Here is a 27,399-nt window from a genome sequence, read left to right on the forward strand (position 1 = left end):
AAGCTCATTACTTGGATTTACTTGTAACTCAGCTGCTCAGCAGGGGAGAGGAGTGCCAGGGGGGTCCTTGCTCCCCTGGAAATGTAGGGCATGGGTGACTGCAAAAAAGGCACTGCTCTCCATCCACGGAGTGAGCTGGTGTTCAGCACCAGGATGTTTGGCTGGAGAGTGAATCCATCCCCATGGGATTAGTCACAGAGCAGGGCAGTGGGATCAGGGAGCTGATGGCACCTTGGGTAGAGGGCACAGGCAGGGACGGTGTTAAACCAGGAGTCACTTCCCTTTTCTAGTCACTAAATCCTCCTTTTAAAACATTAAGCTAAACATACAGAAGAAAAGATGAGGCTTGTGTTGGTAAAGAACCATATTGCCACATTGGCAGTTGTGTCCTTGTCACCTCGTCCCTTCTCTGCATGCCTAAGCAAAGGAATCTGGGATGGGAAACACGAGTGAGTGTCCTGAACAGTGACACTGGTACCTGACTCAGAGGGATCTGAAGTCTCTTTTTTTACTTGAAGCTACAAAAATAGAATTTTGAAACACTGTGTGGAGGAAGGTGTTTGTTTTCATGGAACAACTGGTCCCCAGTTCAGACCTCGTGAAGTTTTGTTTCTAGATTTTCATCTGGGTTTGTCTGGTAACATCAGACATTTGTGGGGCATTAGAGCTGTCACCCCTCTGGTGTAAGATGGCATTAAAAGTGTTAGTTACTGTCTGCAACTCGGTGTCCATGGTTATTAATTGGGTAGAAGAACGAGCTCAAATGTCCCAGGTACTCACTGTGCTCTACCAAGGTTTTTCTGAGCTAAAATTAATCAGTTGGTATGAAGCCTGAAGTGTGATCACACCTCATTTCATCCTTTACGTGTCTCCTCTCACATTGCTTTCCAACCAAACACGCTCCTGGAAGCTCTGAAAAGGCATTTCTGGAAGGTGAAGTTGTTCTCAAGGGCCCAAGATGTTTCTAAAATGTTGGTCTCACAGTGTTGTCCCTGCCCCAACCTCTGAGGGCCCCCCAGGCTGTGGATCCAGGCTGTGGATCCAGGCTGTGGATCCAGGCTTGCCGGGAGCACAGACCTGCCTTGCCAGGGCTTTCTCTGGAGCGTGTGACCCCCTGAGTGCCTGAGCCTGAGATCTTGATAAGGAGAGGGTGGCACAGCTGCTCAAGCACCATGGGGACAGTCTCATGTCTGCCAGGAGAATACACCAACAGAACACCCAGATTAGGGGATATTTGGCTTTACTTTCAGTTGTCTTTCTGGGGCTGTGTTAAATATTCACCAGCAAAATTCAGCTGAGAATAGAATATGAAGTTTAGCTCTGGAGAACCAGATATGAACTTTTGGTAAATCTGTTGTTTTTCCACCCTTTGTGCTTTGAAGAAAGGATGAGTTCTGTGTAGATGCTACACCGAATTATCTTTTGCACAACAGTGGCCATCCCTTGTACTGTGCCTTTTACATCCCTTGACAATCCAACGAGTTGATCTTGCTGCTCCTCAAAGGCTCCCAGATATTCTGTCCCTCTATTTTCCTCTGCAGCAGGACCTTCTGATGGTGGTCATGTCCCCCTTGGGATCCATCTCTAAGGTCACTTTTTTGGTCAATGGCCAATTGACCATTTTAGCCCTCTCTTTCTTCCATCTTCAGGAATTCATTCCATCTGTTGCCTGTTTACCTGGCTGTTAGACTCAGGCTTTGTTTGTTTGATTGTTACTGCTGGGTTTATTTTCAACAATGCCAGTAGATGCTTTGAGAAGAAATAGTAAAGCACAATCGTTCTGCAAGGTAGAACATTTTATTCTGCTTCACAGCGAGTCTTTATCTGCAAGTCTCCATGGACACTGTCAGCATTAATAAATGAAACTCAGCCTCTCTTTGGGAATGCAGGGGAGGGAGAAAAAGAGACAGGACAGTTATCATCCTATTTTTCACAGATGATAACCCAGGTGGAGAAAGGCAAAGAAGGTAGAAAGCCTGGTTTGATATCCTGACCTGCTGAAGTCAGGCACTGATCTCTCATGGGAGCCATGAGGAAAGTGAGAGCACATCCTGTGACAGAATGAGAGCTCCGCTGGAATCCTCTGCAGATAATGGGCTGGATGGAGCCCATGAGTGAGGCAGAGTAAGGAAGTGAGCAAGTTGTGTGGAATGATTGTTTGTTTAGTCATTTCCCAGGGGCAGGAATAAGGTCCCAGAGGCAGTGAAGGCACACGACAGGGTAGTGAAGAAATCAGCACATGCTCTTCACATGTTTTATGCTCTTTGTTCTGTTCTTTCACTGGGAAAAGGGTTGTCTTTGATTGTTGGCTGAGTGGAGTTCACAGTCCCGTGGAGACTGGCCTTGTGAAATTTAGGCAAAGCCTCCCCAGGGAGAGCTGGATCCCGGGAGCCAGGCACTGCTGAGCATCTGCAAGCCTGGCTGAAGGGTCTGTGTGCCAGGCAGGCAGTGCTGGGGAGCTGCAGCCCTGCCTTCCTGCCCTCCCTCAGCAACTCCACAGCTGGACCTTCACTGCTAACAGCAGAGCTTTGTCCTTGTTCCTCAGGGCTGACACTCTCCCATTGTTCCATTGGAAGTTGCCATTCATTTGTGTGTGGTTGCTGTTATCAAAAGAAAGAAATATGAAGCATTCTGGGACTTTCCCCTCAGCAAAGAACTGCAGGTCCCTCTCTCTCTTTACAGGAGTGAAGCCTTGGCTCCCTGCTCTCTTTGCAGGAGTACATTTACCAGAAAATTGTGCAAAAACCCTGGCCTTGCTTTTGAAGGTTGGAACATTAGAAATAGCCCTGTGGAGAATGGCTGTTTTACAGCTGAGTGAACCCATCGAGGCGAGTCAGGAGGGCAGTGAGAACAGGCTGGGTGCACAGAGCTGCTGCCACACTGGGTGAGGGAAAGCAGCCTCCAGTAGAGCATGTGATGAGCAGTGAGAGCATTCAGTGGGGTGTTCTCCTGTGTGCAGGCTGTAAATCCGTGGTCTCTGTGGGGCAGTGGCAGGGTGGGCACAGCTCTGGCTGGGCTCTTCCTGCTTCAGTTTTGGACAAGTTGCTCTGGGTGCTCCCTTCAAGAAGCAGCTGCTTTTAGAGCCTCTGTCTTAGTGCTAGAGTAGGAATTTAGCCAGCTCTTAATCAGTTACCTGACAGAATATTTACAGAATATTCTGAGCTGGAGGAGACCCACAAGGATCATCAAGTTCATCTCTTAAGGGAATGACCCATACGGGGGTCAAACCCACACCCTGGTGTTATTAGCACCATGCTCCAACCAACTGAGCCAGTCTCAGGGTCACTTTATCTCTCTTGACCTGATAATGCCCTGACAGGTTCCATGACTTGGCTGGGTAGATGAGACAGTCACCTGCTTTTCCCTTACAGTCTGTCCATACCCTGATGTCTCTCTGTGCTGAAGTTTCCCCTTTACGAAGTTTTTGTCATGTCTAGTTCCCCAGAGCCACAGGGATTTATGGGACAGGCACCTGCATCTCCTGCAGCAAGATCTCCAGGAGGTGTCCACCACTCCCACTGGGATGAACCTCGACATTGCACAACCTCTTCTGCAAATGGTAGAGGTGTCCAAACATGCTTGTCCTGCACAGTAACTCTTAAGTACTCTCTAAAACTGTAAACTCACATCTGGTCCTCATCTATGGGTAAAGGACTTAAAATTGGCACATATCATTTCCATGGAAAACCATGGAAATACCTTATTTCAGTAAAGCTTCTGCTTTGTGCTGAGAATCACAGGATGGTTTGGGTTGGAAGGGACCATAAAGATCACCCAGTTCCACCCCCTGCCATGGGCAGGGACATCTTCCACTAGGAAACTAATGCTTAGTGCAAATAAAATGCTTAACCCTTTGGAACTCCTTGCAAATGTTCTGGAGATGTGTGGCTTTACCCTGAGACTGGTCAGGACAGAAAAACCAGTGTGGCTGCCCACTCCCCTCTACTGGGCTGTGCAGGGACTGCTGGAGGCAACGCTGCTCTTTGTGGTGGGAAAACCTCTGTAAAAGGTGAAATAAAGGAGGAGGAGGGCGAGGGGGAGGCGAAGCGTTGGGCGTTTTCATGCCATGACTGCCTGAGCCCCACAAAGCTCTGTCTTCCTTCTTAAAATAGAGCCAGTGTCACCAATTAAAAAAAAATTACTCGGCCTTTTCTTATGTACCAAAATCATTTTGCAGAGCAATTGGGAGAAATCAGAGAGGCTGAACTTTTCCTGGAGCTGTGGTTGTTCTGCTGATGTTTTGAGGATGGGGTGGACACAGAGGGGAGCATTGTTCTGAGTTGAAACAGGGGCTGGTAGTAGCACCACGTCTGTTGGCTTTGGTAGTTTTACCTCAGATTTAACACAGTTCAGATGAGAACAGCATCTGGTCTAGGGACAGGGGGAATTTCCTTGGCCCTGGCTCAGAGGGCTGGATAAGTCCTGGATAAATCACCCAAAGTAACCATTGGAGCCTCTCTGGCAATTCAGTGTCAGTGACTTTGTTGTATGACAAGGTGTGTACAGGCTGTCAGCACAAATGAACCAATTCCCTGGGAATAGGACAGCACGGAATCTGTGTGTTCCAGGGGTTTGGGGAGTGTGGAAACACCACAGCCCAAGGCAATTTCTGTGCTGAACTGACACAACCCAGGCACCTCACCAGGAAACGTTATGACATAGAAAAGCCTGGGGAGTTGAAAGAAGCCTCACCAGAACAAAGCCCATGTCCATATGGCATCATATTTCCTGGGAAAGCTTGTTTTTATGCTTTCTGACATGTCTACAGTTCTGGTGTTATGCCTCATTTGCACTGGGACGTTCTGGGAAATCTAGTCAATAATTCCTTCTGTCTGTTCCTGCAGGAGCAGTGGGACTGCTGGACTGAGCTGAGTTATGTCTGTGGTTGTGTTCCACGCTGAGAAGGTTTTATGTTGGCTGAGATTACACTCATCTCCTTCATCTTGGGCTCAGATGTATCATGACCAACCAAAAAGTAAAGTAAATTCCATCCATCTGGGTGAAGCATCTTTTCCTGTACAAGTTCAGCCCTAGGCAGCACAGAGATTTGGAGTTGGTGCATGGACTGGCACAGGAATAAGCCCCAGGCAAATCCAAGTGGAAAGGAAATTTTCCGAGAGTGACTGTGGGATGAATCAAAGAGTTTTCTGCAGCATTAGTGAGGTGTCGCTGCACAGTTACAGCATGTAAGGGAGCACTCCCTGTGCTCGTTGTGTCATTGAATTCCATGTGCTTCCACGGAAGGTTGAAGGTTGCAGAGGACCCAGTTTGTCTCTGGAAGGTCCCCATCACTAACTTCCATCAGGGTTTCATACAGGCCACAGTAAACCTCATCTGTTCACTCTTCAGGAGGACAGGGAACACCTTAAGGAAGGTCTCCAAATTAAGGGTTCCCCAAAAGTGGTTGGGCTCTGGAACAGGCTCCCCAGGGCAATGGGCACAGCACCAAGGCTGACAAAGCTCCAGGAGTGTTTGGACAACGCTCTCAGCACAGGGTGGGATTGTTGGGGTGTCTGGGCAGGGCTCAGCTGAAGCTCTCCATGACTTCACCAGTCTAGGATAGGTAGGCAAATATCTATCGAGACCTACTATTAAATATTATTTGTTTCCATAAATCTGCCTTTCCTACATCTATCTGACTTTCAACACACAAGATAAGCTCAGGAGGATTGGAATTTTATTCTGTTGCTGCAGTCCAGCAGCAGGAACAACCAACCAACCAACCCAACCAACGCTGAAATTTTGGAAGAGTCCAGAGAAAGCTGTTTCTCCTGTGGCTGGCAAGAGCAAGCACTTAATCTTCTAATTTTCAATGCAAAGAACAACAGAGAATGAAAACCCTGCAAGTTGATCAAGTACCCACCACAGTGGGTAAAACAAACTGCCAAGTGCCATAGAACAGCATCCCTGCAAAGGAATGCAGGAGTTGGACTCCATGATCCTTGTGGGTCCCTTCCAACTGTGATCCTGTGATTCTGTGAAAAGTCATCCTGTAACCTCAGTTCCAGGCAGGACAGCCAACTTACAGACTGTGGAAAGAGCTGAAGAGGAGTTGTCTGCATCCCTCCTTTTTCTGGGGAATTCAGATCCCACAGTTCCCCATCACCTGCCGAAGCGTGTCCCAGCACACACCAGCCCACTGGTGGAGGGACGGGAATTCCAGCAGTCAGAGGGGTGTTCAGAGAGGGCTATCATGGCAGAGGTGCTCTAGGGAATGTTCATGGCCGGGCTTCGCGAACGAAGATTTGGGAAGGGCTCTACCCACGTTTGTTACAAGCACGCTGGTGGCTGAAAAGGCCAATGTGTCTGACTGCAAAAGGCACAGCAGAAAGACTCCTTAGGTGGTATGTTCTGCAAGGCACGATTCTTTCTGCGTTGTCTTTTCTCCTCAAGGGCGATCCTGCTGCTCTCTCAAAAGTATCAGCAGCGTTATAGATGGTGTGTCTCCAGGTTTCCCTGTTTGAGGCCAGAGTAGACCAGTTATGGTGGTCAATATGGCCAAGGCTGAGATGTTGTTTCAGGGAGTTCTAGGGAATGTTATTCCCACAGCAAATGCCTCATCCTGTCTGGTTGGTGTGGATAATGAGGGACAGGAGCTGCCCAGCCCCGTGAGGAGCAGGGAACACGGGGGCAGCAGGAGCGCAGGGACCCCGGAGTTTTAGCACATTTTGTCCTCGGAACTGGAGCCAGTCACTGCCTGCAGTTTTATATTTATGAACCTGTGCCGGGGGATTGCTTGAGAGGTCTTTAATTTCCTCTGGTTTGACTCTGAACATGCCTCTCCTGGGACAGCAGGAACATTTCCAGTGTTATTGGATGTCGCTTCTGTGCAAACGGAGCAGAGGAAAAATATTCCGACAATAACTGGAATATACAGGGGGTGGTGGGACTCTGCCTGCTGATTTTTTCTCTTATTCTTTTCCCTCAGATGAGAGTTTCAAGGTCAGCTGGCTCCAGAGACACAAACCCGGCAGGAACAAACTGTGCAGATGCTCCGGAGCGCGGCACAGGCACGCTGGCACCGTAAACAGCCCTGGCTCCAGTCCAGCTCTGCCAGCCCCGACATGCAGGGGGATCATAAAAAGCCACTTTATTACAGAAATATCAGGGTTTATCTTTTCTCTCTCTGCTGCATCATTAAACACAAGTTATCCTCATTTTTTTGTGGAAAATCCTGGATTCAGCACAATCTCAACATTTTATTTGGAGGCTGGGGAAGGGTTTTATTGTGAGGCAATATCTGAACACATAACAGAGGTCCCTGAATGAGTGGCTGGAGTAAAAACAACAAAAAAAAGGTTTTTTTCCTAATTCTGCTGATGATTTATTGTGGAAACAGAGACAAATCTTTCACTGTCGTTGTTGCAGTTTTTTATACACTCTCTCCGTGCCCTCCTAGATATGTCTCTTTTTGTCAGTTATTTGTGTGAACTAAATATCAACCAGCCAGGCAAAAGCTGGGAATATCTTCCTCCAGCAGTCTTAGACTTAAAATATTAATGCATTTTATGATGTACTTATTTTTCGTAACTGTCAGTTGTTGCTGCCAAGACAGGGAATTCCTTATAAATATTGAATGCTGCTGCAAGGCCTGCAAATAAAATTCTAGAAATGGTTTTCTCAAGCTCCCCAATGACTGAAAAGCTGCTGAAAATTTTACTAATTTTAGTAAATTATGTGGAATTCCAAGTTATGTAACTGTTTGTAGAGTTTTCAAATGAAGAGTGATAGTTTTTGAATTTAATGCAAATTATTCACTGGACACAGACACTTTGGGGAGGAATGGAATGATTGTTTTTGTTCTTAAAACCTCCCTTGAAGGTGTAAAATGCATCTCAGAAATTGGCTTGAGGGTCTGTTGAGTGCAAAGGAATAAAACTTACTAAAGAATAAAACTGAATTGCAGAGGAGATCCACTGCCCAGCCTAAGTGCTGGAAACGTGATGAGGCAAAAATTCCCCTGGTGGAGCATTTCCAGCCCTTGTAGGGGAAAAGAGTGTGCAGGGTCTGCTGTGTCACGTGTGACCACTGTGCTCCTGTGCTGTGGCAGCAGGAATTCCCAGTTTGGATGGGTGGATCACCCTTCTCCCACCCAAAGGATCCCAGTGCAAGGTACAGTAGAGTTTCTTCCTAAAACTGAGCCATCTATATCGTGAATTTAAGATAAAGATTTTCACCTTTAGCCCTCCAGTTCCAACCCAGCCCAGCTCAGCCATGGCTGGAGTGTCACATTCCCAGTGACATCAGCCAGGCCCAAAGGGATGAGGCTTGGATCTCCCACACTAATTGTGCCAGAGAAGCCAAGGGTTAATTGCTGGGGTTATTTCCAGCTCATCCTGCTGATTCCCTCTCCAGCAGGCCCCTCTGGCTCCAGAGCTGCTCTGGATGCACTGGGATGCAGGGAAATGGCAGCTGGGGAGAGGCTGCTCCGTACAGGGCCCATTTGTGGCTGCAGAGAGGCTTTTGTGACCCAGGGCTGCTGCACACGGAGGATCAAACTGCAATAAAAAGGCTGCCCCAGAGTCAGTGGAGGGCACTTTTCTGCAGCCAGAGTAGAGCTGAGGAGAATCCTGAAGTGATCTGGGAGCAACGGGGTGTAAGACCTACAACAGAGGCTGAGTTGCTTTTAGTTCCTAAGAGTGGATTGCAAATAGGATTGAAATGTGCCAGTTAAGTAAACCAGGTGTGCTGACATGCAGCGCCTCAAACTGATCTTTAGGATTAATTGGGTTTGCCCTGCAGATTGTGCTTTCTGCTAAGTGGCCACAGAATGTGGTGCCAATAATGCCAAGGTTGTGAGTTCCATCCCTGTACAGGCCATTCATCGAGGAGCAGGACTCAAGGATCCTTGGGGGTCCCTCCCAACTCAGAATATCCAGAGTCTGTGAGCTGTTGTACACTCTTCCCTTTTGAAAAAATATGCTGGAAGAGGCTGGTTTGTGTTACTCTGCCCTGTGATGTTCAGTGGATGGTTGGTTCCCAGAGGGAGACAGTCCAGGACTGGAAGGGAGCACACAGGGCTTTGATTGAGCTCCCACTGCTGCCTCACACTCATGCAGAGACTTTGTGGAATCTTTTGGAATCAACTAAATACCCATATAGTTAGATTATAGTTAGATATAGATACTTGATAGTCAGATGGAAGATTCCTCCTAGTTAAACGAAGGAGTTGCTGGCTCGACCTCTTGTCTCCTGGGAAAGCCACAAGCCTTTGTGGGAAAAGGTGAGATCCTTTTTCAACAAAGGGGTTAATTAGTGGCTGATTTTAGACCGTACTTTCTGGTTATATCCTATATGCACCCATCCCATCCTGCTCCAAAGGGAGCTGCCTGTTTTTGAGAGGGAAATCAGTGAAATGAGATTCCCACCTGAAAGAACCAAAGCCTTTGTGTCTGTCAGAAACCCTTTTGAATTGTGACAGACTAACAAGGAAATTGTCTCCATGAATTTGCCATCATTAGAGTGTGCTATGACTGGTAGATTTGGCTGTTTCTGAGCTCCCAGGCAGTGAACAGAGCTGGAAGCTGGCGTGGTGGTTCATTCCCAGAGGAGATGGCACACGTGTGCCACTTCGCACACAGGGCCCCTGGCCTGTGCTTTCCTGCCCTGCAGCTCCCATGGGCCTCAGTGGGAAGTTTAGTCCCTGAGTGCCCTTCAGCCTTAGGTTCTGCTGCTGCACCTGCAGCTTAATTAGTGTTAATTATAACAGCAGTTCAGTAAGAACTGGACTAACCCACTCGCGGGCAATCCAGAAGTTTAAAGGTGGGAAGGATCGGGATGAGTGTTAGCTCGGGGAACAGGTGCCAGGCTCCAGCCCCGTGGAGCTGTGAGAGAGAGGAGCTGCCTCGTTCCCTGGGTGAGCATCAGCTCCTCATTATCACATCAAAGGCCGTGGCAGAGCTCACTCCTCCACACACCGAGCGGGGGAGTTTATTGCGGAAACTTCTCCTTCCCCTTGTCTGCCTCTGTGCCTACTCCCCAAGGTTCATTTGGATTCGAGGGGATGAATAAGCCCCAAAACACAAAAGGAAGACGAGACAGAGTGGGTGACTGTCACATCAGGGCTCCCAGAGCCTCAGCTGAAGGCTCAGGGGAGGGTGGAGGTGGAGGAGACAATCTTAGACGCTGTTTCCAGCACTGCCTCTTACAACTCTGTTTTCTTCTGGTGGGATGGTCGGTTAATGGTTGACAAACGGGAAGAGACATCTCTCATTCCAGAGATCAAATTGCACAACAAATTAAAACGATCCCTAAAGGCACTGCTGCTCCCTCTACTCTCAACACGAGCAGAGCCTGCAGTGACTGCAGAGCAGGTACCCCCGGCCCTGGGCTCTCAGGGGTCACTGTCCCTTTGGGGAATGAGTTATTTGGGTACTAACGAACCCTAACACTACCCCTGCGGGTAATGAGTGTCAGGCCAGTCTCTGGTCATCAGGGAGGGGGCTCGTTTATGTCCCATGAAATGCCAGGAAAATGGAGGCAATTCCCCATTTGGTTCATGGCAGCTCAAAAATTGGGCTGCCCTGTTTCAAACTACAGAAGCCTGCAGAAATTCAGACTGTTCATTTTATAAAAGCTTTTGATATACATTGTGATATAAATCACTCTCTGAGCCAGATATAATTTGAAATTATACCAAAATAAGATTAGAATTTGTTCTACCCGCATCTTGTTGTTCTGTTTGTGAATCCAGGAGCTGAGCACTCCACAGTTGCCATAATTCCCCCTGTAAACAGCCCTGTGTGTCCTTTGAGCAGAGCAGCACTGCTGTCAGGGCTTGTGAGCACCCCCAGGAACATTAAGATGTTGCACTGAAGTGAAATTTGTGTCTCCATGCTGCTGGAATCAGATAATTCATCCCACTCTAACATAAAGGTCTATTTTAGCTGCCTTCTGATACTACCTGTCTCTGTATCAGTTAGAAGGGAAATGGTGTGGCTGTTTGGACTCAGCCCAGTGCATCCTAAATGGCACTGCCTGTGCTGAATCCCATCCTGAACAGAACAGCAATCCCTCTGCATTTCCACAGGAGTCCAAAGGCACTCCAACTGTCCTGCCATTTGGTGTTAAGTCCACCCTCTGCAGGTAGCAGATACCTGTAGCTCTTTAAGATATTTCAAACTTTTGAGGCCATGGCCAACTTTTTCCCCAGCTCAGCAAGGGCACAGTGATGTCACTGACTGCCTGAAGGGTGGTTTCCAGCTGGAAAACTGTTTTTAGGTCTGGCTTGTCTTTAATCAGTACAATTTGGAAGATGTCAGTTGAAATAATACATGAAACTAATTTACAGTGTAGGAATGAGGAAGCAAAGTACCAAGCTGCAGAGACTCAGAGCCAGGGAGAAGGTGCTGCCTCCCAGGTGAGCAGATAAATGGCTCCTAAAAGGCCTCTAATGCTGATTGAAGTAGGCACCTCTCAAGTGCCCTGGTTTTTTGTGGCTTTGAGAGGTGTCTGGGGCACCAACCCCTGTGCCAGGGAGGAACCACAGCACAAAAACGCACTCACAGTGTGTGCTGGGTGGGATCTGTGGGTCAGGGCGAAATCGCTGAGCTGGCACTTGGGCAGGGGTGTGGGCACAGCTCTGTGTAACCCCAGAAGGTGGAGAAGGGTCAGAATTATCCACCTGCTCGTGGACAAACGTCCTTAGGGGAGAGGTTTCGTTTCCCAGCTGAAGGAAACGTGCGGGAAGTTGGGGAAATGGAACTTTCTGTAGCCTCAGGGGCTGAGGGGGCTGTGAAAATGCAGCCCCTGCTTTAACCCCTCACGGCACCCCACTCGCGTGGTGTCTGCAGGGCTGGTTGGGAGGGCCGGTGCCAGCAGATGGCAGTGCCTGTCAGAGTTCCACCCTCAGGAAAACAGGGAATGTGCTCCAAAAAAGGTGTTATTGGCGCTGCATGAGGCACGGAGCCGTTCCCACGCGGGAGCCGTGGGGCGAACACTGCCCGCAGCAGTGGCCACACCGTGAGCCCACTCTGCTCCCCTGGGCCCCCTGTCCGTGGCTGTGGACTCGGGATGTGTTGGATAAGTGTGGGGGGGAGGTGGGAAGGAAGACTTCTCCTTGCCTTGACCATGACACACCAGCTCTGCAGCCTTTCAGAGATTGTTCCTCCAGGGTTGCTGGCTGGACAGCACGAAAGGTCCTTCTCCATTTCCTAAATTCATTCTAAATCTTATTAAATGAGACGAAATGAAGGAGGAAGCCGAGCTGAGGCCGTTCTGAAGGTGGCACTGTCCTTAGTGCTGCTGGAGCAGCATCCAGGGACCTGCTCTGAAAGCCAACACTGTGATTTTAGGGGGGACTGACTCTCACACTGGATGAATTACTGCTTAGAACTTTGTAAGGAAGTTTGAATGCTTGTTAAAATACCCAAACTGTTAATGTACTCCCCAAATTGCACTTTTATAACGTTATCATGAACACACTTCTAAAAGGTAAAACTAATACTACTGCAAAGGCATCCCTCAGAGCTCTGAGCAGGCAGAAGATGTAACATAATTTCAGAGGATTTAATCAGCAGTTTATTACCAGGCCTTTTGCTTTCACTGCAAATGGTTTCACTGCTGATTTGGGTTCAGTCCTTGGAGCTGTTTGCAGCTAATGCTACAACAGGAGCCAGGCTGGCTGGGTTCATCTCACTGCCCACACGGTGCTGGAGTGGGAAATACAAACCAACAAGTGGAAAAGCAAAATTACATCTGCGAACCCAATTTTTGATGGACTAAGTCCTTGGTCTGGCTCCAGATTCTTGTCCCAGCTGACCAGATCCAACCTCTGTGGTTGGGCTCCGTGAACTTGGACGTCATTTTCAACCTTAATGATTTTCTGATTCTGTGATTCCACATAAAGATCAGAGAAGAACTCTGATAAAAGGTGTGTGTTTACGGAGATGGGCTTCTTAACCCAGCCCCTAGGCAATATGATTATTCATAATATTCAAATCTCTATTTCCCTCTCTGTCTGTGCATTTCTCCGGTCTAGTTTCCATAATAAGGTGTTAATGTAGCCTAGAATTAACCTGATCAGAAACAGGTTTTCTGACCTACAGGAAGCTCCACTAGTTCCATTTTTAACCTGTTCAAAAAAAAGGAATGCAAATAATAGGTTGCAAAACGTCCACACAGTAAAACAAAAATGCCATTCCACTGCTGATGTATTTCATTAGTGATAGTGTAATTTAAAAAAAAGTAAACTGAAAATCATTCAAAGCAGAACGTGGGAAAAATAGCTTTAACATTCCAGCTATACTGACACATTCCTGCAGTGCTTTGGTTTTGAGAAGTTCTCTTTTCTTGACCAGATAAATTCGTGAAAGCATTTCCGATGAGCTGTAATGAATGTGGTCCCGGAGCAGAGAATTAGGGAGGACAGGAGGACAGGATCAGGGGAACAGGACAACAAAGCCTGGAGGCAACCTGCAGTCACCAGGCAGGTCTGGCTCATATCTGCTGCTGGCCTGACATTTGCTTTTCAGAAAAGAAAATATTTTACTAAGCTGAGGAGACAGTGTGGTATTATCAACGATAAAAAAAAAGGAGAAAAAAGAAAAAAGATAAAAAATACAGCAAAGCACTGAAGAACTTTGAGAGCATTCCCTGGATGAATCCCAGGAAAACACCACAACTCCATCAGCAAACACCACGGCAGGAGCTTGATGGTTGACAGGCAAGGGGAGCGTGCCAGAGGAATCATACTGGCCGTCTTTGTCCCCACTTTTCCCAAATTCCTTGGTCCAGCCTGGATGAGAGAGTTCCCCCAGTGCCGATGACTATGGACACACGCGGTCTCTGTGAAATGTGCGGCTCCCTCCTGGTTTTGGGAACTGCTTTCTGTTTGCGTGCTTTTAAAAACACAAGAACACAGCCCCCACCCCCTCAAACCCGATATCCCCTCCAGTAAATCCGGGACAGGAGATCCCGGGAGGAGAAGGGAACTCGGCGCTCGGGGGAGTGCGAGGGGAGCGCAGCCCCCGCGGGTCGGACCCGAGGATGCCGGAGGTCTTTCCCAGCCCCAAAGCTCCTGTGATCCCGAGCTCCAGGGCTCGGATTCGCCTCTCCCCCTCCTCACCAGCCCTCCCCGCGCTCGGCAGCGCCCAAACCCCTCCCTCGCCCTCCCTCCCCACCTCCGCTCCGGCTCATTCACAACAGATAAGGCGCCGTCACACGCAGCCTCCCCTCCCTCCCCTCTGCCCCAGCCCTTAAAAAGCTTTATACCGCCAAGAATCCCTTGGAACGGGAGAGGCGGGAGCAGGGACGGGCAGGCAGAGGAGAGGCAAAAGTGTCTCCGCATCAGCGGAGGGTTTGGAGCAGAGCAGGGAAATCAGGGATACCCGGGGACAGGGGCGTGGGCATCCTCATCCTCAGTGCCACGTAAATGTTCTCTCCTGTCAGGGAAGGAGGCAGGAGGCAGCGCGGGGACCCGAGGACGAGCCCAGCTCGCCGGTGATGGCATGGACCGGCCGCTGCTCCAGCCGCGCTTCCCACGCCCCGCTCCCGCCCGGCTGCCCCCGAGGGCGCGACACTGATGCGGAGCCGCTCGTAGCGAGTAAGTCACCGCATTTCCTTTGTTATCCCAGCTCCCTCCTGCGCTCCGCTGGCTGCCAAGGACCGGGAGCACAGCAGGCAGGAGGACTGAGGTGAAATGTTGGGTCAGCCGAGCGCCAGACTCCCCAAACCCGCCGCGATGGGAGCTGGAGCTGTGCCGCTGTCCAACTCCCCAGCGCCAGGGAACTCTATGGGAAACCAGGGATGGGATGCTGGTCTTGGGCAAAAGCACCGTCAGATCTCAGAAAGGGATTCTGCAGGAATACACGTTAAAAAATCCGACCTGTTTGGGTGAGAGGAGATCACTGGAATGCAAAGGGCACCGGGAGACTGATCAGTCAGCAGCCCTGAAATGCATGGAGTGACTCCATAATCCTTATCTGGAGTCAAAGATTAAATTCTTTCATAATTAGGATACTTGCCCATGAGCTGAGAGTTTAAAGAGCCCTGGAGCCCAGACTTCAGCCGATGAAGGGGCACGTTCAGCCCTTGGAGGGGACAGGGAATGTATTGCACTGGGAATCCCTGGGGGGTTCATGGCTCTGGGAGGTAAAACATGACCGATTTTTTTATCCATGTCCTGTTGCATCCCTCACAAAGATGCCTGGAGCCCTCCAGTTCGTGTCAGCACATGCTGGGTGGCAGCCCCATGCTCACTTTTGTACAGCTCCCTTGGCTTTGACTGGAGAGTTTCAGGAGCCAATGAAGAACTGGCAGAAAGTGGCCCTGTCCCAAAAAACTTGCCATCTGATTTTGGGGATTCTGGCATCACGCAGCTCCTTCCTCCTACCTCTTTTAGGTAGACCTTGGGTTTGTAGCAGAGCAGCTGAGAGGGAAACGAAACTGGCTTCTCTCACTTGTGCTCTGACCAGTCCAAACCACCAGCATCTCCTGTGGCAGGTGGGGAGAGTGTTTGTGCTGGGGGAATATTCTCCATCTCTGGAAATTTCCAGCCCAATTATTTGCCAAAAAAAGGCAAACAGAGTTTTGGAGTCATGTTCTGAGGCAAATCTCCAGACTCTTTATATAAGTCACCCATTTCTGTTGGGTTTGAGGTCAGGAGAGGCCCTTGGACGTGTGGGGTGAGCACTGGCACTGCCCCAGCAGTTTGTATGAGGTTGGTTTGTCTCTCTGTGACCCTTGTCTGCAGTGGGTTGAAGGCCTTGGGGCAAAAAGAGCCTGGGTTTGGTCAGTCCATCTGTGAACTCTTTGGATGCAAGGTACTGGGCAAGTGTGAAGTGGTACAAACAATTTTATTGTAATTTTTTAAGGCAGCTGCCAATTACAGAGTGATTCTCAGGTGCTGTAATGGTGAATTCCTAAACAATGGAGAACAGGAATGTTTGTGCTCTTGGGGCAAAATTTTCCTTAAAATCGAGGTTCTGCTTTCCCCAATATTCACAATGTTTGCTGTGTGCAAACAACAGCAGAGACAGGAGTGTCTTATCAGGACAAAGGTGTCTCTTTTTCTTTGTTCAGTGTTGGGTGAAAGACAACAGTCACATTTTCAGTGATGCCATAAGGTGCCCCTAAAAATAGAGACTGGGGTGAGAGGGCAGAGACACAGAGGCTGCAAAGTGCCTCAGGCAGAGTCACCCCCTTGGAGGTGGAAGGATCAAACTGGTTTATTTTCAGGTTTTATTTGTTGGTAGAGAAAATATCTGTTCTAACTTAAGAAAAACACCTAGGAGCATAATATTGTGATTGCATCCTTTGCACAGGGACTTTTTAATGCAGTGAAGTATAAGATAATTAACTGAGAGTTACCTGGATTTTATCCTCCCATCCACCCTATGCAGTTGTGGCACAGCAATAGGAGATAAGTTTTATCCTGTAGAAACTCCATTTTCTTCAGTCTTTGTGCTATAACAAGTTGTTAAAGTCTGTACACTGGGATCATTATGACAACTCAAAAGGCATTTTCTAATTTTCATCTCTTTTTTTTCTGTAAAAAACCCTACCCCAGTGCATCTTCTCATCAGTTTAGTTTCTCCAGTCTTTTCTGCATGGGTCTGAAGTTATTATATTTGAGGCAACTGTGAGCTTGTGTTATCTGTGGGATTTTTTATGCTTCAGTCTATAGGTGAGGGAAAAATCTATTTGAAATCTGTAGAGAGAACAGAAACAGTCTTTCTTGGCACTAGAAATAATCTTCCTAGTTATTCATGCTGATAGATCAGGCTGTATAGGCTCTGCAGAGCAATCTTTAGACACACCTGAAGCAGGCAGGGACTGTATTCACTGCTGCTGGAGTGGGGAAAGGAGAAGAGAGTTGTGCAGTGATTACAGGAACTCATTTAGGATTTTGGAAATGCTAAATTTAATTCCCTGCCCTGCCACAGACTCCTAATATGAGTCTGGAAGAAGCATCTTTGTGACTGACTTCCTCATCTTGAAATATGGGATATAGAGCATTTCCTTATTCCACAGCTCTTGGTAAATACATAAATAGAATTTGAAAGCCTGTGATACCTGTGTTGAATGCTGGGAAACACTTGGATACTCTGGGATTGGAAGGGTCCCACTGGTACCTCACAAATGACAATGAAAGGGCTCAGGGATATTAGAGCTGGGACTATCCAGCATTGCTGGGGAGAAGGATGGATTGGGAGGTAATTAGCAGGTAAAATTAAAGTACAAATGCCCATGGACTCTTTCTTTGTGTCATAGTAGCTCCCTGGCCAGAGGGAATTTGTTTGGAAAGACAGAACACCTTCTGTTTGGGTGTTTCTGAGCCAAATGGACTCTGGGCAGACAGGAGCCATCAGCAGCCCAGCTCTGGGACAAGCACAGAGTCCTCCTGCTCCATGAGGACCATCAGTCACCCAGTCTGTGTACTGGGGGGGGTCTCCTCCAGCCCCAGAGGAACTCCTTTGTGTGATGAAAGCAGTGCTGAGACACCAAAAACCCAGAGGAAATGAGGGGCATCATCCCCCCTCAGTGCTGGGTGAGGTTATGAACAGGAAATGTTGGACTGAGGAAGCTTTTGAACCCCGTTTGTTAGTGAAGTGCCCCAGGTCTCCCTTCCTGTGCAGTTTCTTTCAAGCTTTTGCCCTGGTTTTGAACAGTAAACTCGTTCTCAGCCCCCCCTCCACCTGTGGATCTCCAGGCACTTCCCAAAGAGGCACCACCACAATCTCTGTTAATGTGAAGTCAGAAAACCAAAAGATTACATGATTTACACAAAATTTACCTGCCTTTCTTCTTGCATGTGTCAAAAGGTGTTGGTGGTGTTGACTGTTCAGTCTCAGCCATACACAGGCAGGAAATAAAAGTAGAGTAAAAGTAAATAAAAGGATAGAGGGAAAGGTGCCTTTCTCAGGGAAATCAAAGCCCCACCTAAGTCAGTACCTGTCTAACAGTCATTTATCCTCAGGGTGTCAAAGGCCATTTTTTCCTAAGATTTCTTCTTCTTCCTTCATCTTTCCACTACCACTCAATGTTCAGCAGCAAACTTTTTTATTCTCTTTGGGTGCTGCTGCTTTCATTTGCTTTATTCTTCTGCCAACTTTCCCATATTATCAGTGTCTGCCAATTAAGAATTTCATTCTCTTGCAGCAGTGTAACCCAAAGAAGAATTATGTGGCCCAGAGGAACCTGGGCACAGCAACCTTGTCTTTGTTTGATATGGTGTGGGCCAAAGGGCAGCAAAACCACCAGGTCAGATTTTCCAGTAATATCTGTTTAGTATTATTGATTGTTTGTTGAGTAGTACAGGGCTCATTGTCTGGAAAAAAAAAAAAGATGACAGAGTTAAGTAAAATTCTGTTTTGGGAAGGTGTGGGAGGTTTGCTAAAGAACAGTTACTCAATTATTCTCATAATGAGAGAAAACACAGGCATCAGGTTTAAAAGAAACAAAAGAAGTCTGTTTTTACACAAATTTGATGACAAATTCTTGTCTTTAAACTCCTCCTGACTCCAGTTTAGTCCTCTCCAGCAGCAAATCCTATCTCCAGTTAAGTTGGTGTTCACTTCAGCGAGATCAGAGATGGTTAAAGGGAAAAAAAGTCGCCTGGTCAGCAGGGAAAAAAGTTTCTTGCAGACTTTTCATGTTTTACCTTCTGTGATGTCTTCAGCAAATTGCTGGAGCTGTCAGGAGGGACCTCACCTCTGCCAGACAGGGCTTGGAGCAGCTCTGCCAGAGGTTCTCCCCTAAGCCCAGCCTGACTCTCCTCAGCAGATCTGAGAGCCCTAAATGTCACCGCCGGCCCCGCTCTGTCATCTGGGCAGCGGCTCAACAACAGCCAGGCTGATAAAGATCCTCTCTGCCAGGGTGATAATGCACTGACTCACAGCTCCTTGGGCAGCAGCCTGTCCTCAAGGAAGGCAGCTTTTTAAAAAGTGACATTTTTATTATCCTGGCCTCGTTTAACCAAAGATGGGAAATGCCAGAGGAACGGGACGGGGGGTGTGACTGGAAGAGACAGTTTGGCCTCCCGGATCTCTGTGCTGGAGGGGCAGGGATTTATAGACTGCAGGCTGAGCCTTTGGGAGATGCTGGCACATATTTCCTGTTTTGTGGGAAAGATGCTTATGCTTGGCAGCAGAGGTAGTTTATTACACGGGGAAGGAGTTAACCAAGTCCTTACAGTGCTCCTTTTTGAGCATCTTGTCCTGTGTGCTAAAGTTTCCAGGGCAGTTAAAATAATAATAAGGGAGTGACAGTAAATTTCCTTGTGCCTGGGATCTCACAGACTGTTCATGCCCATATCACAAATTTTACCATTGGGGAATTAAAGTAGAGGGGAAAGCAGTGATTTGCTCAGAATTAGAGAGAAAATACTTTTGGAGAAAATCATTTGAAGCAGAGAGCTGGCTGGTGTGCAGCCACCCAAAGCTGTGCTCAAACTGCTGACCAAGATCATTCTTTTTAAAGAATCTAAAGCAAAAATTCAGCTGCTCAATTATTTCCAGCAACCACATACTGAGGTTACACTTCTCGTACGATGGGAGAGTTTAAGATTCAACATCAGCAGGAATTGTGTTGCCACTGAAGCCACCAGCAAAGTTCTTACCCAGCAGGAATGTTCCTGCTTTAATGGATCACTTGTAAGGTGTTCCTGAAGGTTTGCAGAAAGATTTCAGTTGCCCTGTTGCTGGAGATCAGTAGCACTACAAAAGGGATGTTGCCAGTCCTTGGACTGTTTAGTCAAAGCAGGTTTCTCTATATGTTCATTAAGGGGCAGTTCCTCTTGCCTGCTCCACCAGAGTGATATTTCCAGGGATTTAGGCTTTTAGACTGCTTTTATTCTGTTCTTTTTAATATGTTTTCAGATCCTTTTGGTCTCTTTGGTATGAACCTAGAAGATGAAACCTTACACTAGATTAATGTCTTGAAACTGCTTTTTCTGGCTTAGTGTCAGTGAAACTCAGCTTCAAACATAACTTTTATAATAAAATTATCTTTAAAGCAGTCCTTTTAAAATTGAAAACATGCTACACTTGCCTGGTTTTACATTTAGATTGATTAAAAACTTTTTATCCAAAAGGAGTAATTTTAGATTAATCAATCAATGCAAACATATATCAAGAGGGATCTTCACAAGAGGAAAGCAAAGAGGTTCTTCACTACCTGATTCCCTTTCAGGCAGAGGATGGGAGGCTTCTTTTCCTATTAAAGAGGGGGTAAAAAAGTGTGTGATTGTTCTGCCATGTGAAGTGAGAGTCAATGTCATTATTGATACTAATTATTTGACAGATAGTTACTGTTTGACAGCCTCTGGTAGGCACTTTACACGTGTGTGGGGACAAACACCACTGTGCAGAGGGGTCGGGAGATTCCCATTGCAACAGGTAGTGAAAAAAGATGTGTCTAAATCCCCCATGAGCCAGCTCTCAGGAGTCCTGCCTCTAGGAGGGATGGAAACAGAGGTGGGGGTGAATACTCTGTCCAAATCCTCGGTGTTGCTGTTGGAGAAAGGGAACACCCGGCACTGGGGTTATCCAGGATCACTGCAGTGGGGTGGCAAAGCTGATCCCTCCTAACTGATCATCCCAGCACTATTGATCCCCTATTATTTCCCCTTTCCTGTGGCTGCACTGGCTCAGCCCTGGCCCAAAACCTTCTGAGCAGGCAAATGTGCCAGCGTGCAGCAGCTCTGGGGCTGGGCTGGGACAGATGGTTGGGCTCCTGCGAGCAGGGCCAGCGGGGATGGTTCCAGCAACCGGCTGCTTCCTTGGAGTCACGATCGATGGTGACTTATCCAAGGGCTCAGAGTAACTCCTTGCTGTTAACCAGACTTGGCTGCAGCAGAATGGAAGTGGAAATTTGTTGCCTCATTTATTCATCCTGCCTCTGCTTCCTTCCCGCCCACCCTTCGTGCTTTTTAATACCGAAAAGATGAAGCTGCTTTGCTCGGTCTTAAAATTGTCTTTCCCAAGATACTCTTAATTGTAGCTCTACACCTTTTCTCATTCACAGGAGCATAAGAAGATTAAAGATAGAGGGAGCAGTAATAGATTTAGTTAGGTTTTAATAGGATTTGCAGAGGACAATGCAGAGAATGAATGCCATAGAAAATATTGCTGCTCTATCTTTGATATCCCTAAGGCTGCTTAGGGAGTCTTTGATGGAGATTTTGTCTGTGCCCTGCATCCAGAGTCAAGATTCTCATTTTTTAAAGGAGTATCTAATCATCTTAGTAAACAGGATGTTACATTATAACCTGCAAAAATCATTGCAGCCATCGTTTTGTGTTATTTATTTGTGTCTCTGCATGTGGGCAGTGGGATTTTAATAAGTGCCTGGTGATTCTGTCTAATGTCAGGGGTGAGTTCTGAGATCCCACTAACAGCAGGCCTGGATCCATCACACCTGCCCATGTGGAATTCCAGATATTCCATTCGAGGTCTGGTTCACATTTGAAGCCCCAGCTCACAGAATAAACTTCAGAAATCTGAATTATCCCTGGAGACGCCTCTCTCTGCTGACTCTGAGGGAAACCTTCATGCATAATTTAACCTTGTGGTGAGGTTTAGGTAGACAGTGGTGCTCAGCATTTTCTGTTCATTCCTAAGGTTTCTCTTGATATGCACCCAAAACCTGAGGCATCAAAAAACTCCAGTCCCTCTTGAACAGACGTGTTGATGTATCTTGACTTTGTTCCTAGTTCTGATCTCAAGCAAATTTGGTGTTCAAAAAAAATCTAAGGACAAAAAAATACCCCCAAAAAATGTTACAAGGTTTAACTATTTCCTGACTCCTAACCTTGCCCATCACCAAATTCTCTGAGGTTCCAGGACTGACTGGCAGCTCATTGATGTTTGAAGAGCCTGTGGATAATAAATCACTATTTAACTTCACAGCATTGTATTGATTTAGATTTAGATTTATTATATTTCACAGAATCACAGAATATCACAGAATATCACACGATTTTCTGAGTTGGATCCACAAGGATCATGAAGTCCAGCTCTTAAGTGAATGACACACCCAGGGGATTGAACCCTTGACCTTGGTGTTATTACTACCAAACTTCAACCCACAGAGCTCATCTCAGGGTCATTATTTATATATTTATGTCCTTATATATATTTATTATATCTACATATTTGTTATATTATTTATATCATTATTTATATATTTATATATTTGTCATATTATTTATATATCATTGTTTATATTTTATATATTCATTATATTTATACATATGTTGTATTATTTATATAATTATTTGTATATAATTATGTATCATTAATTACATATAATACAATTATATAGATTATCTATATATAGTATAGATATTATAGATATTATAGATATATTAACTATATATTATTTACAATCCATATTATAGATAATTATTTTATATCATATAATTATTGGTGTATTTATTATATTTATATATTTGCTGTATTATTTATTTACATTTATTATATTTAACTTAGCAGCATTATATTTAACTAGTGGCTGTTGGGGGAGAAGAGCTGAACCCTCTCAAAGTGTTTCCCAGAACAAGGTCTAATGGTTCAGACAGTGACACAAAAGAGGGTTTGTCTCAGCAATTTTCCTTCCATCTTAGACCGCATTTCTTTGTCCTGCAGCCCAGCCATGGCTGGAGATTCCAGGATCTTCATGAACCAGGACATGGACATCGGGGTGACCTCCAGGGAGCCCAAGAAGATTCCCAAGCAGGCTCGGGACGATGTCCCCATCGCCACCGACCGGACGCGCCTCATCTCGGCCGAGGGGAAGAAGCCCCGGCAGCGGTACATGGAGAAGAGCGGCAAGTGCAACGTCCACCACGGCAACGTGCAGGAGACCTACCGCTACCTCAGCGACCTCTTCACCACCCTCGTGGACCTCAAGTGGCGTTTCAACCTCCTGGTCTTCACCATGGTCTACACCATCACCTGGTTGTTCTTTGGGTTCATATGGTGGCTCATCGCCTACATCCGGGGAGACCTGGACCACCTGGAAGATGAGAACTGGATCCCCTGCGTGGAAAACCTCAGCGGGTTTGTGTCCGCGTTTCTGTTCTCCATCGAGACGGAGACGACGATCGGTTACGGCTACAGGGTGATCACGGAGAAGTGCCCCGAGGGCATCGTGCTGCTCCTCATCCAGGCCATCCTGGGCTCCATCGTCAACGCCTTCATGGTGGGCTGCATGTTCGTCAAGATCAGCCAACCAAAGAAAAGGGCTGAAACCCTCATGTTTTCCAACAACGCCGTGATCTCCATGAGGGACGAGAAGCTCTGTCTCATGTTCCGGGTTGGAGACCTCCGCAATTCCCACATTGTCGAGGCTTCCATTAGAGCCAAACTGATTAAGTCCAAACAGACCAAAGAAGGAGAGTTTATTCCCCTGAACCAAACGGACATCAACGTGGGATTTGACACTGGAGATGACAGGTTGTTCCTGGTGTCACCTCTGATCATCTCACACGAAATCAATGAGAAAAGCCCCTTCTGGGAGATGTCTCGTACCCAGCTGGAGAAGGAGGAGTTTGAAATCGTGGTCATCCTGGAAGGAATGGTGGAAGCAACAGGTAAGGGTCTGTCAAGAATCAGTCACAGTTTTGAGGGGGGAAGGGGTAAAACGAGGTGCAGTTTGGCAGAAAGATTTTACTGCCAGTGTCACCTGGACTGAGAACAGGGTCCTTTGTCCTTCTCAGGTGGGATGTTGTGCTCTGAGATAACCAGCACTGAAAGATGGGTCCTCCAGCTCCTGTTGCAGTGTTTCACACTCCTTTTGTAAGTCTGGGATTCAGGCAAAGGAATCAGTTGTGGAGCTGCTCATAATCACTTAGAATTGATCCATGGGAAAAAGGAATGGATTAAAGGAATTCCTGAGGTCTCTCGTGGTCCTGTTTCCTGTGATCAAAATTCATGGCACAAATCTTTTCCCATTTCTCCTCTGTATTAATAATTGGCTGTAACTGTGCTATTTTAGGTATTGCTGTGGTGTTGCTTTTTAATGGAGGCTGTGAAGTGTCCAAGTCTTACTGTCCCATAAACCAGCACGTGCTGGAGCTGAATGACTTGCACGTGGTGCAGGACACATATTTGCAAAAGGAGCTCAAAGAGGAAAAATACAGAAACTGCTGTTGTGCCTCTTGCAGCCCAGCAGCTGTTTAACAGCTTAACCAGAGCTGTGTAATGGGCAGATCAGGAGATCTCCTCAGCCCATTCCCAGTTTCCTCCTAGGGGGGTGCTTGTGGCAGGTGATGAAAGAAGGCTGTGTCCATGTACAATAAATCTGGAAAAGTGCTGGGCCTCAGCTTTCCAGAGTGTGGAAAGGTGGATGAGTGCATGGATGGCCACAGAGGCCTCCAGGCTCCTTCCCACAGGGACCTCCCAAGCTCTGGATTGGGAGGAGGGTGGCCCTAAAAGTCCTGGCACCATGAGGTCATTTCACCTCTTGCAGCCCATTCCTTTGTTCCGGGGGTGAGGAGGAGCTGGCAGCTCTTCCTGCTGCTCTTCCAGCATGGGGAGGGTATTTAAACACCCTGAGATCCTTCAGGGAGGACTTCCAAGCCCAGGGTGCCTCAGTGGAATCAGGGGCTGGAAGGGGAATGTCAGGCAGCTCTGAGGAGGGAAGTGCTGTCTAAAGATGGGGAAACGTAGAATCAACAATCAGTCACAGTTTTGAGGAGGAAAGAGGTAAAATGAGGGCAGTTTGGCAGTGAGATTTTACTGTCCATGTCACCTGCACTGAGAACCTCTTGGGACAACATCCTGTGACTGAGTCAGGTGGGAAGTTGTGGTCTGAGGTAACCAGCAGTGGCAGATGGGTCCTTTAGCTCCTGGGGCAGTGTTTCAAACTCCTTGTACAAGTCTGGGATTCAGGCAAAGGAGTTGGTCATGGAGCTGCCCATAATCACTTAGAACTGATCCTAGGGGAAAAAAGGAACCTGCAAAAAGCTTTTATAAGCTGTTTTTCCCCTTGGTGCTTGAGTATTTTAGTTTTGAGGTGGCCCTGTGAGCCCAAGGTGGTGCTTGGATTTTTTTTTCCATCTCGATGAGGTTCTCTCTGAATCACTAGCAAGGGTTTTCAGCTTGGTACGAGTACTTGGAGGTATCAGCACCTTGTCTCACAAATTCTGGCCTTTGCTTACTATGAATATTATTCTCTTCTTGAGATTTGTCCTTGTTAGGATCCTAACAGCCTGTGGAAGGGGAGTCTCAAATTCCTGCATCCCAGACTTTTGCTTTTAAAGACAGAGAGAGCTAATTCAGTGTCCCAGTATCTGGCTTTAGTCAGGAGGTGATTAGGACTTTTCCAGAGAGAGCTGTTGGGAGATGATACAGAGGTTACCCTGCACCAGGGCTGGAGTTTGCTCTGCAGAAATGGAATTTATCTGGCACTGCCAGGCAAATGTTCTCCCCCAGCAGAGCACTGGCAAAAGAAGGGGTGGGTGGAAAAGACTGTCAAAGGCAAAGATTTGTAATGGCAGCTTATCTGGGAGCCTGAACATTTACTAGAGACCAGAACCTCCTAATCTGAGCATGGAATGTTGCTGGTTTGTCCAAAGCCTCTTTCCTCGTCACACAGTGGCACCATCAATTCTGTTTGAAGCCCTTTGCTGTCAGTGAAGCTCAGCCTGTGTGAGAGGAAGTCATTATCAATAACAACCTCGGAGTTAAAAGCATGGCATAGGAATAACATTGCCTTACAAATGGGCTCCTGTCCCAGAGGGATTGCACATATCTGTGCAAATGAGTTATGCTGGGCTCAGTCAGGCTGGGAAAGGAAAAACTGGAGCTGGAAGAGGCAGTTTGCACTGAACCCAGAGCTGGATGGACCTCAGGTGATCCCGTGAGCCAGTTCCAGGCTGGGACGGGCTCTGAGGGACATATGGCAGCCGGGCAGGGGGGGTTTGTCACAAGGAGAGTCTCTTGCAGAGACTGTTTGTGCCTTCCTGCTTCATCCTCACACTTGGGAATACTGATAAAGCACTTTGGGGGATATTAATCCCAACCTTTATACCTTAAAATCTGCTCCAGTAAAATTCTTTAGGTTCTTCCCTTCCCATGTCACTGTGCCAGCCCCATCTGCTCCCAGGGATGGTGTCATGTACTCACAGCAGGACTGCTGTTAAATCATGGCAGTCTTACAGCCTGGACTGGGTCAGGGCAGTATAAAAATACAGCAGATCATTTGTTTCCTTAGTAACCCCTATGAAAAATCAGGATCCACCACCACAGGGTTCCCTGGTCAGGATATCCAGCTCCATTCATGGGGTACGAGGGGCCGTGAGTCCTGTGTGCTCAGCTCTGCACTTGTGGGCAGGAATAAAATTAATGGAAACTCAGTCCATGTGTACAGACAACAGCAAATCCCACCATAAATGCAGCCAGTGCTGGGGGCAAACACAGCTGTATTTTTCATAAGGTATTTTGGAAGCAGGTCAAAATGGTGATTGGCAACATATAAATGACAAGAAATTTAAGTTTGATGTCTTGACTAAAAGCGTGAATACTTTTCACTGATAATTAGGGACAGCAATTTTATAACTCTTTTCAGTAGATTTAACCAGTCACACACATATTACAAATGAAATGTATCATCTCTTCTCAAAGGAGTAGCTCTATTTACTGACATTTAAGTTTAATTCTGATCCAGTGGAAAGCAAAGACAGTAAATAGTTTCAAATGAAAAGTGTAGAGTAAATTCTGAGGAGTTCACACCCTTCAAGTAATTGGTCTTTTTGTTTGTTTGTTTTTTACAAAACAAAACACTGTGGTTTAAAACAATGTTTTTGTTTTCAAGTTGACTTGAATTTTCAAAAGCCTGAATAACAACACACTGAAGAACAGCAGCACAGCAGCCAGGCTAAAATGTGATGTTGTTATTTTGCTAGAAAACACAATAAACATTGTGTTATTGTAGTGAGAGCTCTCCAGGGACTCGGGGCTGCTCCCACAGAACCAGCTGTGGCACAAAGCCCATGGATGTGGGTCTTTCCCATCAACATTTGAGTCTGGGTGAGGCACTGGGAGTCCTCAGGAGGATATAAAAGGCCAAGGGGGGGGTAGATTCTGGGCAGATCTTTTGGGATCATTGCCCAGTGAAAGGGGCACTGTAAAGACAAGATCAGTATAGATGAAAAGTGTTCTGATCCCAGTGCTGCTCCTGGGCAGCAGCAACACTCCCAGAGAATCCTTAATGGGCTGGGCCAGGGATGACTCCAGGGAATTCACTCCCTTTGGCCTGAGCAGAAAGGGACACTTGGCCAGCTCAGCTGCCCCAAATCTGCCCTGCAATAAAAAGGAGTGAATAGACTCCTGCTGCCACTGCCTGCAAACAAAATCTTGGAGCCATCCTGTGGAAAGAGCAGCTCCAGGTGCTGTCAGCCAAACCTTCCCTTCCCTTCCCTTCCCTTCCCTTCCCTTCCCTTCCCTTCCCTTCCCT

At 47.1% G+C, this 27,399-nt stretch overlaps 1 protein-coding gene across 2 annotated transcripts in view; it reads left to right on the forward strand.

The window, feature by feature from the left end:
- KCNJ5 (potassium voltage-gated channel subfamily J member 5) overlaps positions 1 to 27,399 on the forward strand; it is a 56,550-nt gene that overhangs the window by 15,445 nt on the left and 13,706 nt on the right. The window contains exons 1-2 of one of the 2 annotated variants that reach the window (XM_017809813.1): positions 14,156 to 14,542; positions 22,587 to 23,533. In XM_017809813.1, the coding sequence (XP_017665302.1) occupies positions 22,594 to 23,533 (940 nt within the window). In that variant the 5' untranslated portion in view covers positions 14,156 to 14,542; positions 22,587 to 22,593. Of the gene's footprint in view, positions 1 to 14,155; positions 14,543 to 22,586; positions 23,534 to 27,399 lie in introns of those variants that run through there. The other variant, XM_017809814.1, reaches the window with a different exon arrangement.

This window comes from Lepidothrix coronata, unplaced genomic scaffold, assembly GCF_001604755.1.
Source record: "Lepidothrix coronata isolate B3197 unplaced genomic scaffold, Lepidothrix_coronata-1.0 Scaffold27, whole genome shotgun sequence".
NCBI classification, from domain to species: Eukaryota; Metazoa; Chordata; class Aves; order Passeriformes; family Pipridae; genus Lepidothrix; species Lepidothrix coronata.